The sequence below is a fragment of the Solenopsis invicta genome, chromosome 11, assembly GCF_016802725.1.
Source record: "Solenopsis invicta isolate M01_SB chromosome 11, UNIL_Sinv_3.0, whole genome shotgun sequence".
Lineage (NCBI taxonomy): Eukaryota > Metazoa > Arthropoda > Insecta > Hymenoptera > Formicidae > Solenopsis > Solenopsis invicta.
The window spans coordinates 11,364,137-11,380,997 of NC_052674.1; the positions used below are offsets into that span (position 1 = coordinate 11,364,137).

Below are 16,861 nucleotides of genomic sequence, written 5' to 3' on the forward strand. Positions count from 1 at the left end.
AGCTTGTTTGAAATTATAATAATAAAATTTGTAACATACGCTATGCTTTCATAGAATTTGATCTTAAATAGAAGAAGAATCGTGTAATATTAATATTATAAATTTCGGTAATTAAAACAGTTTGGAAGTGCAAATTTTTTTATAATCGTCAGATTTCATGAATATATAATTAGCGTATTACAACTCTTTTATGATATAAAATTATTCTTCAAAAAGTATAAATTTTAAATATTAAATTTTCTAAATTTTTTGTGTAAATACATTTTACAAAATTTTTGAAAACATAAAATATCGATAAATTATATAAATTTCATTATAATGCAAAAATTTTCATCAATATTTTAAAAAATAATTGGCATTAATATATAATATTCTGTAATTAAAATATTAAATTAGATTTACAATAATAAAGATCAATCTTTTATTAGGCAATGTACAAAACTCTTCGCATACACAGTATGCATATTCGTTTTATATCTCGATATAAAACTTATTAACATTAATGTAAAATTAAATAATTAAACATTAATCTAATGTACAGGATAATTCGCTGGAATAACCGTTCCTCGAGAAAAAATGGTCCATATATACAATCGTATATAAAATATGCCCATATAATTTTCTTTTCGTATAATCTCTGTTCATGCAGAAAAAAATCATTTTTGAATCATTTTTGTTTATAAAGAATAAATAAAGTAGAAAATAAAATAATTATATATGATAACGTCTAACTTTTTCTTTATTTCTTCAAACTTTACTTTTGTGAAAATTAATCTTCTAATTATTATTTTTATATATGTATACCTTCACATATATACCGTTTCTTTTTTTAATCATTTTTTTCAGTATGACAACAAAGATTGTACGAGAGAAGGAAAACATATATGGGCATATTTTAAATATAATTACATGTATATTTAGATATGATTATATATGGACTATTTTTTTCGGGGTCGTTTATTAATAGAACTTTGGATCGATTATTCTACTTCCCACCCTCTCTCTCACTCTCTCCTATTCGCTCTTTACTACTCTCTCACTTTTATACACATTTCTTCAGTCTTTATCATCTTTCGTCATTCGTGCACATATTCGACTAATTAAATAAAATAATAGAAGCACTTATAATTTTATTACATGTACCCTCTTCTCTCTTCTTCCATTAGAGTATAAGATACATTATATTTTCCATCACAAAAGTAAGATTGGAGATTTGTTTTAGTGAAAAAGGCACTTTTAGCTAAAATTCTCATACTAAATTGACACAAATTGCACATTTTTGATAACGAAAGATAATTCCATTATCGAAATTTCAAGTAATGTAATTTCTGGAAGAAAAGGCGTAGTATGTACGCGAATGTATAGGCTGTCTCAAATGTGATGTGTATATTAGTAATAGCGCTGCAAAAAGATTCTTGTTCGTCTAAAATTTTTGTTTCAAGTTATTGTTCAAGTAAGCCTTGGATTAGCCTTCACGAAATAAAAAATTTTGTTTAAAAATATCAAGTTTATTTCTGTTTGTGTAATTTTTATCGTTAATAAAACATTTTCTGTTATTAACATTAAAAACATAATTCTATTAATATAAAAGAAAAAAAATGGATAAAATAATTATTAAAGAAAAAGATTTTGACGTTAATGTACACTTTTGGAGCACCCTGTTTATTGAAACAATTCATTCGACACTGTTTTATTGTAATTATCAGCAAATTCAATTATTTAACACTTTAACGCCTGTAAGGAACTGCAAGGAACTCTTTTATTTAAGTTGCAAAACTTAAGCCGATAACAAGAAATTATCTATTCAGCTATTTGTAATATATTGTTAATTAACAATTATCTTATTTAAGGTCACAAATCAAACTGTAGCTTCACACAATTTCGGTTAATTACAAATACATAATAAATAGATCGGAATAAGTAAAAGTCTTATTTATATTTTCGTGATCGACGTTTCAATGAAAAGAAGGAAAAGAAAATCGTGTGACTTTACTTTCTTCGGAAGGAAGGAAAGAAACGTCACGAACTTTACATGCATCGCGAGGATAAAATTCTATTACTAATTTACACCCATTCGAGACAGCCTACATTGTAAATGTATATTTTCCGACATATATTACATCTTCCGAAAGTGTCAGGAGTTTTACATGACCGCTCGACGCATATGCTACAAAAGACGCAGAATTTTTCGAAAATATTTTCCTCATTTAGGATACTGTCATCTTATTCATGAGATTGCATTGCGGTTGCATATTCCACGTGCGTGTTCCGCATATATCCCTCTTTCCCTCCCGCCCCGCGCGTGATCTAAAGCAATATCGTCTTTGTTTTCGCTCGCCGACTGATGAACTAATCTAATTTAATCGCCATCACCGTGTGGGGTCGGAAAGGAATGAAACGGACGACGAGCTACAAAACGGATCGATAAATCGTATCTCTTCCTCATATTTCTACAACTACGTGTGGAAGAAATTAAAGAAGAGGAATGCGAAAGGCAGTGCGTATTGAGATCACGATCCTCGTCGAGAAAAAAAAAACGAAGAAAAGAAAGGGGAAGTACGACGGGTTAAATATATACGTCGAAATGATGCGTGTATATATATCTATATATATGTGCGTTTTACGTTCTCGCAGTAATCGTAATAGTAACAATACATTTACGAGTCGCGAATGACCTGCGTGCGTCGGTAAAACGGCGTCGTTGAGAACGAGAGTAGTTTCGTCGATCAAACTTGAGAGTTGGAGAGAGAGAGAGAGAGAGAGAGAGAAAGGTCCTCAGTATTATTTTATTAAACAACTAGAAGAGAGAGAAAATTTCGGTTTTTTTATGCGCTTGCTACACTAGATTCGAATGTCGCAATGATTCGCTTGCCCTTAATGTTAAATTGATTATAAACCGAGGAGAGAATAAATGTATAATTGATTACAACAAATATAATAAAAATTAAATTGATTTTCGAAGGACCTAATAAAAATTAAAATCGATTTTTAAGAGACTTCCAAAGAGAACGCGAAATTCGCGATAAACTTTTTGGTGGCGTTTGAATAGCAATTGTAAAACAAAAAAATAAAAAAATAAAGAATTTGGCGAAAGGCTAATGAAGCAAGCGTATCGTTCCGACATTAAAGTCTTATTCATTTTACAATCTTTTTTCAACCACAAACAGAAAAACGTTAGTTATTACAAGAGCTTACAATCGTCAGTCTACGTTTCGAATATTCGATATTAAAAACGAAATACTTTTGTGATTTTATAGTTTTGACAACACAAAATGAATTGAACGCTTTCAGTTGAGTTCCCGGATTATTGACGGATCAATATTATTGCCGTTTTTTTTTTTTTCCTTATGAATGATGAATCTATGATCAAGAAAAAAACATTCATCACCTACGAGTATAAACGAGAAATAACAATAGGGAAAATGTACGAAGCGGACCAGAACATAAACACTGTATTTTATTAGTACACCTTAAAAATGTTCATTGACACGACTGTATGTTTTCCATTTTTCCTTTTTCTCTTCTCTTATGAACCTCGACCAAATGGCGGAGAACATAGATGAGTTGAAGATATAGGTGGAGGATAAACAAGTGATTGCTATTTTGGAAGATGGATGAGGAAAGGAAATAATAGATATGTGAAATATAGGTCACAGCGATCGGATCAGAAACACATATTATTAGTCAAAAATTGAAACTGCCGTAATTTCGATAAGAGTAAGAGAACTTTTTTGCCAATGTGATTATTCTACATTCATGATTTTCATAAATCAGGAAATTTGAGCTCAGCGAAATTACGCTCGGTTCCAATCAATGTTATCAATTAATTACCGTCATTTAACTAATTATTGTGGTTTTTGCGATTTCCGGTACTCGACCTCAAAGCGGCCTTTCGAGACAGCGAATTTATCAAGTTACAGTCGTTCTCTGCGCATACATAAACAACACAAACCCTCCTGACATAAAAACCTAGGAAGTAGCGACTGTCGTAGTCATTATCGCAGCGATTATGAGCGACGTATCACGTCCAAATTCATTATACGTTGCTCCTAACGATTTACTGGACTCGATAATCACATATTTGTGTGTACACATGTATATACATGTATGCGAACGCAAGCCGCTTCGATAACACTCGTTAAAATTTTAACGAAACATCTACTAAGTATGCATATATCTATATATATGTATATGTATCTATATAGTTTCTGTTATTTATATATTTATATAGGCGAATCAATCGCGTAGAAGAACCTCCATTATTGAAGATCTCACTGTTCAGAACCAACTGAATTTATGTTATATGTCAGTGTGTGTGTATCTGTGTATATATGTGTGTTTGTGTATGAATGTGAGTGCACACGTGTGTATGTATATATGAGCGCGCACGCGAGCATGAATGCCGTGTCGGTTCGTTTATTTACAAAGTGCGAAACGCAGAGTGGTTCGCATATATATCTCATCGGATTACGACGACAGAGAGTCGTCGAGTCTTTCAAAGTTTTTCGCTTTATCTACCAGTTACTGCCTCGTCCTCGGCCTCTAGAGAAACCACCGCCGCCCCAAAACTGTTTGCCTCCGCGTTTCATGCCTCTCGGCGAAAAGTTGCCGGCTGCGGGACCACGTGGTCCCCTATCCATCCATGGGCCCCGCGGTGGCCCCACGGGCCCACCCCTGAAACCTCCTCTACCTCCTCTTGAAGGAGGAAGAGGAGGAGGTCCACCTCGCCAGAGCGGGAAAGGAGCACCAAGGCGCGGCCGAAAGTTTGGCCCATCGTATTCGTACATAGCGGGATGCGATTCCATTATCGATGTGGGACCGTTCGGACCAGATAAGTCATTGTTCGATATTTGCGGTCCATTTTGCAAGAGAGGCCTTTTTTTGTTGGGGCTTCCTTCCTCGTGACTTTGTTCGTCACAATTGCCGTTTGTCGTTCTTTTCAGTTCTTTACCTAAAATAATTGAACTCGTCGACTCGTCTAATAATTCCTTTTCCGAGGAATTTACATTCTGTCCCTGATTAATTGGTTCGTTATCAGTCGCATTTGTATTCTCCGCGAGATCGGAGTGCTCGGTCGACTCAATGTGCTCCTCACATTCTGAAATAGGAACGTGCTTTTGTTGATCATCGTCAATGTTATCCGCTCTTATTGGAATAACCGATATTTGATTTATCGACGATGGCTGATCTTCCGACTCAACCGAAGCCCGCTGCTCGTGATCGGGACTTAATTGATAACCCTGCTGTTGCTTGAGCTCCGAATCATGAGAACTTGGCATGTCATGCGAAGTCCGTCGCGTATGTGATACCGAAGAACTCGGACAATTATCGGAATCGCGTTCCAGTTCTGCTTGAACATTCGCTTTGTCGGACAACGCATTGTTATCCTGATCGAATTCCGGCATGCCGATAGGCATACCCTCCTCGTCAAAGATAACGGCGGTATCAGGTGGTTGTAATATCGTTCGATTGTTGGGCAGAATTTCCGACGGTGATTGGCGATGTTGCTGATCCTGCGATCTCGACTTGCGATTGTTCATTAGATTGTTCCGTTGCTTTTGTACATTGTGATCTTCCGAGTATCTGTCTCGCCGGTTTCTCAAAAATCCACGCCCACCACCGCGATTGCTCCATTCGTTTCTATGGAAAGATAAATTGTCGTGATGCTGATGATCCGCCATTTGCGAGTATCTCCCGCGCGCTGGTGATTCCGTCAAAAAATCTTGCTTAGAACGCATATTGTGTTCTCTGTCGCAATACTCAAAGTCTTGCTGCTGTTGATGACGAAATTCTGGTTGATTTGAATGAAAGTCCGGTTGATTTCGTAGGAAGTTCGGTGGTCTATTCTGCTGAAACTTTGGTTGATTTGGATGAAAATCCATCGGCTGTTCTTGTCGGAAACCACCTTGATTCTGATGTTGAAACGGCGGGAGAGGCGGCGGTGGAGGTGGTCCTGAACGCATCAAATGTACATCTTGCATGAGCTGATTATCGCGCGGGCCGGGCATTTGTCCGATGGGAAGAGGGATCATACGCATGTCCATGTCGTGATGGGATAGTGGCGGTGCACCAACACGCATGTCGCGATCCTGCAACCTTAGATCGACGAGGACCCTGCCTTTCGGCTTGTTATCGGTCTCATCATCTGACATCTCCATGTCAACGCTCTCGACAATGTCGCCAGGCTGCATGTGTCGCCTAAATTACATAAATGATATCAAGATTAAATATGTATAAGAGTACACAAATATAAATTATATAAAAAATATATCTAGTTATAAATCGATTGAGATGTCGTGTGGCTTCGTATGAAAGCGGACTCGCAAGCGACAGGTCACGAGTATGAATCCACACATTCTATACAGATTTTTAAAATCGTAATCTTTAGCACAGAGTCACAAAGAAACTTTTTAGATCTAAATGACTTATAGATACTGATGGTTTCACACGCTCCTATTACTATTGTTATAAATAGCTCTTGAAAATAATATAAAACCAACCTATAATCCTGATCGCCTGTAGACCATAGATTGTTGTTATTGGGTAAAGAAGACAGTGATGAGTCACCAAGATTATGGTGATTTGCTGGACTACCAGTGAGACTAATCAAATTGCGATGATCTACATCCGCCGCTTTCATCAAACGATACGGTAATTGATTCTCACGAGTCATTGGGATTGGAATCACTCTATAAATGATATGAAAATATATAAAAAATGATGTCAACGATTGATCAACGATATAAAAATAAAATCAATGATATTCCGATAGAAACTGTATTACCTATGATCCACATCTCCAGTGGTATTCAGAGATTCTTGTGGTTGTGGTTCGTTGTACTCCACTGGTTCAGTAAAACCAGCTTTCTCATATATAGGCGGCGATTCGGGAGTTTCGGAAAGTATATCATTTTTCGTCCTATCAATCGGCCATGTGGAATCGTTATTGGAGTCCCATCTATCCCCATCACTGTCCATCCACGAAGTCTTGTTTTTATCGTCACCGTCGCCAGGCCATGTAGGATTCATGCTGTTTTTGCCTGAATATGTAACAAAATTTGTTATAGAAAACACTTTGCATTGTTGCACAGCAATAGAAAAGCTCCAACAATTAAATTCGCAGAGAATTGCCTATACCTTTTTCCTCCCATTTGGCCGAGTCTTTAATATGGCCCTCGTTCGGCGGCGTCCATGTGGGAAATTTTGGAGGTAACTTGTTGTAACAATTTTCGTCATCGAGGAAGATAGGCGGTGGTAAAGGTGGAGGAGGTAAAGGGTTAACAACCGTATTGGCATTGGAAGGACCATCAAAGGAACCAGTTATGTTACTTTGACTATTTTGACTGGAATACGGAGAGGGGGTGTGCGATTCAGACATATTGCGAACTGGCAACGGAGTGCTGTGACTCATCTGACAATTGTTTAAACCACTTCCTCCACTGAGGGATGATGTGCCCTGATTGCTCATCATTCTTGAGATCACAGGTGTCACTGGTCCTAATGAGGGTGAATGTCTATAATTGGGACGTTGTGGCGATTCCACTCGATTTTCAGAAACGTCCAGGCCTAGACCAGGAATTCCACCTAATTCTGACGTTTCATCGGAAGATGGAAGAACTGTCTTCAGAAAACTAGATATATTGAAATCCGCATTGTTCTTGCCATTTTTCGAAGGTCTCATATTGATTACTTCTATTGGTTTTGCCTGAAAATTATGCAATTAATAAACACGCATACTTTAATAGAATATACCTTATAAAATATATGGTCAATTACCTCTAAAGATTCATTGTACTGAGATATCCTGGAAGGTACCTCAGAGCTTTCGTTAAACAAGTTTCTCTAAAAAAAAAAAAATAATAAATAAATAAATAAATAAAATAATAATAATAAAGTAACTTTGTAATAATGTAAATATAACAATAAAATCATCCATTATTAGATGACATGTATGCGATTATTGCTCCAACTTACCATATTACCAAAATCTACATTTCCTCCCATGAAAGAAGGGAAATTATTGGTAAAATCTGTTGTCTCATTGCCTTGTACCATATCAGGCGCAGGTACAGGTATAGGTTCATACTCGTGAGAATAAGAACTGTAGAGAGATGGCGGTGCCCCGTCAATCATTTCAGATTGATTATTCACCGGCTGAGTTTCATCTCCTGGTAGCTCTATATCACTGTCAGGACTCGGGGAGGGTGCATTTATGTCCGGCGACGGTATAGGTGAGACAAATGTGGGCAGTAATTCATCTAACTTTTTCTTCAAATTTTTGACACGACTACCAAAATTTCGATACGCCTGTTGATGAAAAATATAACATGAGAAAACAGTATCGAATCGTCTCATTTAAAATCTGACACTTACATTGGTTACTATTTTAACTTCTCCACGTTGAGTCTCATAAAACTGATCCGCTTGCTCCAACAATTCAACCACTTGTTTCCTTTCTCCAATTTCTGCTTCTAATGCACGAACATAATTCTCAACATTCCTAGCGACCAAATCGATTTCTCTTTCTGCATCTTCTACGCGTCTTCTGTCTTTTAAGGACGCGCGTAACTCCTCTGCAGATTCTATATCTATGTTGCTCTCCCGGAGATCACGCAATCTGGCATCTGTAGCTTGTTCCAGAGTTGAGCAAGACCTCATTGTGGAAATAAGCAAAGCTGCCTGAAACTCATCGGACTGCGAAGTTGACTGGGGTTCCAATTTCTTTTTTGGTGCTGCTGAAATTAAGCCGGACAGATCGGCAAGGAACTCCTCGTCATAAACTTGCCGTTGATCCCAGATTTTGAAGATTCTCAGTATACGATGTTTCACTTTCTCGTCGCGGACCATAGGTGTCGCACGTTGCAGAAAAGTGCCCCAGGACTCCACGAACTCGAAATTCTTCCTCTTCGAGTATTGAATAACGTCATTTGCCAGATAGAACAACGTGAGCCGATGTTCCACTTTTACTGTTGTACGAAAAAAAAATTTTATATATTCGAGAACTGTGTATCTCAAAGTTGTACATTTAAAATGATAAAACTGCAAACCATACGTGAATGATTTAACGTAATCGGCAAGCGCGAGCTTATCTGTGATAGAAATCTACGTTTTACATCCATGAGAATCATAGGAAACCTACAACTGGACATTTACCTTTCTTTAAAACCTGCAGCCATGTGGCGACAATCTTCTTGTGATGTTGTCTTCTGTCCAGGCACCACGCGGAAAGACCCTGGATGGATTCCTGCGAATCCTTCAACGCGAAGAGCCTTCGCTCGAAGAGCTCCGCGTCGAAATCGTTGCTCGCCATCGCGGGCACGTTGTCCGTCATACGTTAGCAAGTCGCAGACACCAAGTTCGACGAGTCACATTGTCAACGTGGGTCGTCGCGAGAAACACGCGCGACAACGTTCCGATGTCATAGAGAATCGGCGCGAGCCTCGATTCGAGCAACCTAACCAAATCGCGTCTCTCTCGCGAGGGAACGAGCGGTAAACAGCGACAGAGGGGTTAGAACAACTCACGATAGAGCACGCGGTCCATCTTGCCGACTTGACGGCGTCCACGCGCCGATCCTTGGACGCGCCAGTGGCACGTCAGGGGGACTGTTCGTCAGGACTTATGTGATTTATACAGTTTTGCACGGGGGAACAACGACGACGACGACCATCAACACCAACACAATCCAGCACCACTACCACTACGGCGATGACGGTGATAATGACGCCGAGACGATGCGGCGAACACTACGCGATGCGATCGCACGCGCGTCTATCACTGACACAACGACGATCTACCACAACCGGGATTACCGCGTGCGCGGCATGTCAACTTTCACGCGAGATCAGTCTCAAAGCCGTGCCGTGACTCGTTGTGCCCCGCCGACGTAACGTGAGCGCGAGCGATCTTGAAAACAACGATCCGCCATCTTTTCAGTCTGCCAAAACACGACCGCGCAATGGCCGGCGCGGCGCCGTCCAGCGGCGCAGACGTCGACCGGCGCGACCCCAGCGCTACTACGCCATTGCGCGCGGCGCTGTATGGGGATTTAAGTTTTTTTTTTGTGTGTGCGCCTTGAGTCCGTTCATTCGCATTAATTATTATTTTATGCACTTCGGACCCGTATGAGTTTGTACATACATTTGAAAGCTGTCAAGGAAAAAAGAGAGAGAGAGACAGCACCGACGAGAGACTATTAAGGCTATAACACACACCTTCCATAACCGTAACCATAAGACGTACCGTAACAATTAGCCAATCACACTCGAGAATTCAGATTTTTATTTCTTAATTCTCGACTGTGATTGGATAATTCTTACGGTACGTCTTATGGTTACGGTTATGGAAGGTGTGTGTTATAGCCTTTAAAGACCGCTAACCTTATCGGAGTTTGTGTGACTGTTAAATTTTTAATGATAAACTGACAATACAGTACTAATTTTATAATTTATTGTTATCCTGAAGTTTCATAGACATGCTTATGTATTTGTAACCCGAAAATTCTTTTATTAAAAATTGAAGTTTTGATGTTAACATCCAAGTTTGATTATCGACAGAGATAATAACTGATCAAAAAGAATTACAATTTTAAAGCAATATACAATGATATTATTAAATATAAGTATGCATATTTGCTTATGAAGTATTTGTATAATAAAAAAATCAAGATTTTAATAACGTATTACTCAAATATTTGTATTAACAATCATATAGTCGATAACGTCATCGCTCTTCAATTACCGCCGGGCCACTAAGGCCCCAGTGACGGCCCCGAAAATTTATCCAGGGTTGATGGTCTTTAATAGTCTCTCGTCGGTGGAGACAGAGAAAGAGAATGACGAGAGAGACGAGGTGCGGAGAAAGTTTAAATGTGAATTATAATAGTTACTTTCCACATTGTTATATCATTGATCTCAACAATGATTCTCAGGCATAGAGAATAATTGGGAATTCTAAAACAAATTGTCGAATTTTTTTATTAGAAAACCTCTTTGAATTGACTTTATAACTCTAAATTAGTTTTTTAATTTACACAATTAAAGTACGCAACAAAAATAAAAGAGACAAAAGGTACGATTTAAATAACGAAAAGAATATTTTTAATTAAAAATTTGTAATGTGTTAAAATTATTTTGGCACAATTCTTTATTAATACGAAATTGCTCTCTGCCCTCTTCATTTCTGCGCGTACTTTAATTATGTAAAAATATTTGAAATTCTGTAAAGCCGATGCGAAGATAATATTTTTTAATAATTGTCTCAGGCACCATAGATATTTTAGATATCATGTGAAAATGTCTATTATTTAAGAAGTTTTCTCATTTCAAAACATAATTAATTATATGCATCTTATTAATTTCACGATATGCTGCATTATCATCATGTTCGCCTCTTTCTATTATTCTCTATACATTCTTATTTACTTGCGTGAAGCAGCACAAAAGAAAACATTTGCAATGGAAATTAAAGAGCTTTAATATAATTCTTATCGCTCAAAGTGCATAAATATATTAAGCTTGTTTTTTTGCTGACGAAAAGCAATTTGTGTTTTACGAATTATTAAAACGTCACGCATAATTTACATTTACATGGTAATTGATGGATATTATTAGCAGCGTAAATAAAAATATATTTTTATAGAAAACGTCGAATAAAAATATATTTTTATAGAAAACGATAATTAACGCGTTGCGCGAAGCGTATAATTTTCACAAGAGGTGTCGATCTAGGTCGTCTTTCGCGCCGTGGCGAGATGTGATCGTCTGTCGTTATCTCGGAGGCTGCTGGAAACCGCTTTGTCATTGCCATTTCTTAATTCTTTCCGCCGCGATATATGAAGGATTAAAGTCCAACGAACGGAGTACGTTTCTCGAAGTTCAGCCGGACTGATCTCCGCAGTCTCATAGCAGAGTCGGTACGTACGTCGTCAGTTTTTTTCCACTTTTTCGTCATTTTTCGTTTCTTCCGCTTTCGCAATCTCCACGTCTGACACGCAAGAAACTTTCGCGTTAGAGACGTTCTCGCCAGTGTTTGCTGGTGTTTGCCCAATAAGAAATTTTCTTCGCAGTGTTTCGCTCGTGGTCAAGGAGATTGATCGTCAAGATGGTTCCCAAGCCCAAAGTGTACGTGATCGGCGTCGGGATGACGAAGTTCGAGAAGCCCGGCCGTAGGGACAACTTCGACTACCCGCAAATGGCGAAGGAGGCGGTGACCAAGGCTCTGCAGGACGCGCGGGTACGCTACGAGGACGTGAAGTCTGTCTGCGTCGGATACGTGTACGGTGACTCGACCAGCGGTCAAAGGGCTTGCTACGAGATCGGACTCACCGGGTGTCCCATTTACAACGTCAACAATAATTGTGCCAGCGGCACCACCGCTCTCTACCTCGGCAAGCAGATCATCGAGAGTGGCAACGCGGATTGCGTTCTGGCTCTTGGATTCGAGAAGATGGAGAAAGGATCTTTGGGTGTGAAGTATTCGGATCGTACAAATCCTATGGATAAACACTTTATGCTCATGGCAGAAATTGGAAGTGAGTTAAAGGATTCTAACAGGCTTACTCTGTAATTCTTAATGGCAGTTATTGTATTGTTATGTTGGTTTTTTACTATATAAAATACCTATGTAACGACTCCAATGACACTGTCATTAAGAGTTACAGAATAGGGGTTTAAGATATAAGACAGAATAATATTGCATGTATTTAATTTATCTCATAATTGTCAATTGCACAGGCTTTGGCCAAGGTCCTCCAGTTCCACAATTGTTCAGCAATGCTGGGATTGAGCACATGAAGAAATATGGCACGAAGCCTGAGCACTTTGCAAAAATTGCATATAAGAACCATAAGCATTCTGTAAATAATCCATACTCTCAATTCCAAACGGAATATAGTATGGAGCAAGTAATGAATTCTGCTAAAGTATGTGGACCGCTGACAATGCTCCAGTGTTGTCCCACTTCCGATGGTGCGGGAGCTGTCATTCTAGCTTCGGAGGACTTTGTTCGTAAGCATCACTTGGAACCACAAGCAGTCGAAGTCGTGGCTATGGCATTGTGCACTGACAAATCTGCAACATTTGACTCCAAGTCATGTATGAATATTGTTGGGTAAGAGAAATAAACAGTTATTATATTTCTTGGTGGGATTAATCTAAAATTAGTTTACTAATTCAATTATGACATTTTGCAGGTATGACATGTCAAAGAATGCAGCTGAGAAAGTTTTTGCAGAGTCCAACTATAAGCCGAGTGACGTGGATGTGATAGAGCTGCATGACTGCTTCTCTGTAAATGAATTAATTACTTATGAAGCCTTGGGACTGTGTGGTCCCGGTGAGGCTGGCAAGATGGTAGATGCTGGAGACAACACCTACGGCGGCAAGTATGTTATAAATCCGAGTGGCGGTCTGATCTCGAAGGGACATCCTTTGGGCGCCACAGGATTAGCGCAATGCGCCGAACTTACTTGGCAACTTCGCGGTCAAGCTGGTAAGAGACAGGTGCCAGGTGCGAAATTAGCACTTCAGCATAACATAGGTTTGGGAGGTGCAGCAGTCGTGGCTCTCTATCGTTTGGGCTTCCCTAACCAAGTGATCAGAAAAAATACGAATGTCGCTGCCGATTCGAGCATTTTCCAAGCGGACTTGCTGTTCAAGACTCTGGCAATTGCGATGGAAGAAGACGAAGATGGACTGATCGAAAGAATGCGCGGAGTTTACGGATTTAAAGTTACAAATGGTCCCGGTGGCGCCGAAGGATTTTGGGTTGTGGATGCAAAACAAGGCAAAGGCAAAGTCGAGTATAACAGCAAGACTAAACCTGACGTAACATTCACGATCAGCGATACCGACATCGTCGATTTTATTTCTGGAAAGTTAAATCCGCAAAAAGCTTTCTTCCAAGGGAAGGTCAAGATTCAAGGGAACATGGGGCTCGCCATGAAATTGCCCGATTTGCAGAAACGCGCCGCTAAAAAACTCGAGGTACTTCGCTCGAGATTGTAAAATACTCAAAGTTCAGAATTTGTTAAAATAGCACACAAAACAAAACGTGTCCCTATCTCTCTTTTTCTTTCTCTCGCGCGCTTTATTTTTGTGTGCCTATCTGGTTATCAACAAAAAATTGTATCGATAATTTCATAATTGATATATAATCTAGTATGTTATGAGATTCACATTCCCGATAAAGCTTTAATCGGAATAAACAGATGATACGACTAGCTTTGTACATATTGGTGATATAAAAAAATTATTCGTATACAATTAATTGGTAATAAAATTATTTCATACTATATTACGCATAATGTTCGTGATAGTCTTGATACTTTATACATACGAATATAGTTTCTGAAAGGATATTCGGAATATAGTAGTACAGAAGTTTTCCAATATCTTCATCTTGTATATTCAAAATATGCATTGAGAGACTCTTGTAAAGTCCAGAAGTCACTGTGCAAATTTATGCAAATTTATAACTATAAACTTTGAGAAAATTTAAACTAATATTTACTTCTCAAAATAATCCTTCATAGAAAACAATTTGTATGCAAATGAAGAAAAAATAATTTGTACAATATATATAGTCTTCTATTAACATTTTGCGGTTCGTGTCTATATTATATTATTATACTGTTTCACCATCTCACTGAAACAAACTACAGCTATGATACGAATTAAGCCGCACATTTTTTAAATATGCCTATATGAAAGCACTTATTAAAGTTAAAATATTTTGTTTTTTGTTTTCAGATAAGATTAGTATTTTCTTAAGCCATTCGTACACGTTTCAAGTAGACACTCAAATCAAGTATATTTGTGCAAGTCAACCAAGTCAATCAAGAATATTATATTTGCAATAATTTTGTCTTATTTGAGTCTGCTCGTCGTTACATATGTTCCGATTTACTTAAGCAAGTCAGTCTGACATAAGTATATTGAATGATTTTTCATATTTGCTCCAATCGCTTTGCAAATTAAAATAATTATCTACTCACTCCAATTTGCACAAACATAGTTAATAAATTTACTTGAACATACAGATGAACATCATTGTTTTACTATATTATTTCGTTACCTATATCTTATACTCATATCTGATAATTCTGAAAATTTTATTAGGCTGTTTTTTAATAAATTAGAGTACAAAATGTTACTGGCCGGAAACTTTTGCACGCCACTGTATGTGTGGCCAGCTTTAAAAATTTATGTGACGGCATTGTTGACGAACTGCAAAGTGTTAATAAAATTGATATTTTCGTGGGACAAATGATATAAACATCTTGAATGGTCTTTCTATATGTAATGTATCTATACTTTCAAATACAAGATATAATATTTTATATATATTTATATATAATCTCAACAGCTCATCATTTAGCTGTGGTAAATAGTAGTAAAATGTTCTAATTGAATCCAGAGCAATTATATATGTATTTAAATGCGAAGACTACGCGTTTTTACATTCCGAGTAAACAATGATTCGTACTGTATTATATTATGCTCGTAAATTGCGTACTATAAACTCTATATTTTACAACTTTTAAATTATTCTGAAACCAGCTGCAATATATTGTTGCACGAAGTATAATATAATTGCATTGTCATTCCCTAAGATGCAATTATACACTGATGTATGAACGCAGTTATATAAATGCATCATAAGCAGTGTACATGAATTATATTTATACTTATTATTTTTTATTTTAGAGTAACTTTTCGAGATATCTTGTGTGAAAAGTAAAATTTCGAATGTGGAACTTGTATTGGTTCTTGATAGTTATATTTGCTTAAAATAGCTATTGATCAATAGTCAATATAATATTTTCAATATATATATTGAAAATTTATTGAGATTTTTATTATGCTTTTGTAAGAATATATAACGGATTAAGGAATGCGATTTCAAATATCAAGTAAATATGAAATTTAAATATTTCTGTAAAAAAAGTATGATAAAGGTGCAGCAGTTATATTGTAAATAATACCAAAAAGACACATTAAAAATTAATTATTAAAAAAAAAATTAAAAATCTTTCAAAACAAAATAATTTATCGAATTTATTCTTTTCTAGACAAATTACACTTTTTACTAGACATTTCATAGTCATTAAGAATTCTATTATTAGAACTGAGAAATATAAAGAAACATATTTTTTTTATATATAAAAATCAATAAATTTTTATATGAAGATGGGGATTAAAAGTTTGCTATTTTACAAGTACACACACACACACACACACACACACACACACACACACACACACACACACACACACACACACACACACACACACATATATATGAAAATAAAGTCACGTAATATGAGCAGAATAATAAGTTTCAAGACTTCGAATTACTCTGAAAGAAGTTTAATTCCAACGATGTGCAATGCGTTTCAATTTTAAGGTAATTAATAGCCGTGGTTTAATTTGGCTATGCAAAATATTAAACTATCGCATTTGTGCGACAAGTTAATCGCTTATGATGATGTATTATAACATAAATGTATCATAATATATTATATACAGCGTTTATACAATTTTATACAGTGTGATGGAGATGGTGAAAGTTTGGTGTATTAATAAAAGTTAATAAAAAAAATAATCAATTCTTTTTTTAATATCCAATATAAACATTTATCCTGTCACCATATGCATTTTTCGCGTTGTGTTTTAATAACGCTCTAGATACAAATCTGCAAAATGAAAAGTGCATAAATGCAAAGTTATCGCTATCCGTTCTTGAAGACACTCGGAATGCAAGGACCAAAGAAATTTTCACCGTAAGATTCAGTGTGCGATACTAATTGTAAGATGAAAAATATTCAGCTTAGCGTAGTTTTCCAAGTCCAATCGCAACG

At 37.0% G+C, this 16,861-nt stretch overlaps 2 protein-coding genes across 3 annotated transcripts; one reads left to right on the plus strand and one right to left on the minus strand.

The window, feature by feature from the left end:
• Nucleotides 1-1,113: 1,113 nt before the first annotated feature.
• Nucleotides 1,114-9,958, minus strand: LOC105201415. The gene is made up of 8 exons (XM_011169415.3): nt 9,154-9,958; nt 8,374-8,966; nt 7,975-8,307; nt 7,777-7,842; nt 7,138-7,705; nt 6,785-7,040; nt 6,501-6,689; nt 1,114-6,198 (listed from the first exon to the last, which is right to left on the minus strand). Exons 1-8 carry the CDS (start codon nt 9,329-9,331, stop codon nt 4,515-4,517), a joined length of 3,867 nt encoding a protein of 1,288 aa, XP_011167717.2. The 5' UTR covers nt 9,332-9,958; the 3' UTR covers nt 1,114-4,514.
• A 1,771-nt stretch (nt 9,959-11,729) lies between these two features.
• Nucleotides 11,730-16,317, plus strand: LOC105201416 (non-specific lipid-transfer protein). Of its 2 annotated transcripts, XM_011169417.3 has the most exons (4): nt 11,730-11,914; nt 12,068-12,532; nt 12,735-13,110; nt 13,193-16,317. In XM_011169417.3, exons 2-4 carry the CDS (start codon nt 12,103-12,105, stop codon nt 14,004-14,006), a joined length of 1,620 nt encoding a protein of 539 aa, XP_011167719.1. In that variant the 5' UTR covers nt 11,730-11,914; nt 12,068-12,102; the 3' UTR covers nt 14,007-16,317. The 2 variants fall into 2 exon arrangements, with proteins under 2 accessions (XP_011167719.1, XP_025993637.1); XM_026137852.2 differs by lacking the exon at nt 11,730-11,914 and having other exon boundaries at nt 11,921-12,532.
• Nucleotides 16,318-16,861: the final 544 nt, after the last annotated feature.

Coding starts and splice junctions, on each gene's coding strand:
- LOC105201415 (XM_011169415.3), bottom strand. CDS start 9,331: ATGACGGACAACGTGCCCGCGATGGCGAGCAACGATTTCGACGCGGAG. Junction 8,967..9,153: donor GCTGCAGGTTTTAAAGAAAG/GTAAATGTCCAG, acceptor TTCGTACAACAG/TAAAAGTGGAACATCGGCTC. Junction 7,706..7,776: donor AGTACAATGAATCTTTAGAG/GTAATTGACCAT, acceptor CATAATTTTCAG/GCAAAACCAATAGAAGTAAT.
- LOC105201416 (XM_011169417.3), top strand. CDS start 12,103: ATGGTTCCCAAGCCCAAAGTGTACGTGATCGGCGTCGGGATGACGAAG. Junction 12,533..12,734: donor GCTCATGGCAGAAATTGGAA/GTGAGTTAAAGG, acceptor TCAATTGCACAG/GCTTTGGCCAAGGTCCTCCA. Junction 13,111..13,192: donor TCATGTATGAATATTGTTGG/GTAAGAGAAATA, acceptor GACATTTTGCAG/GTATGACATGTCAAAGAATG.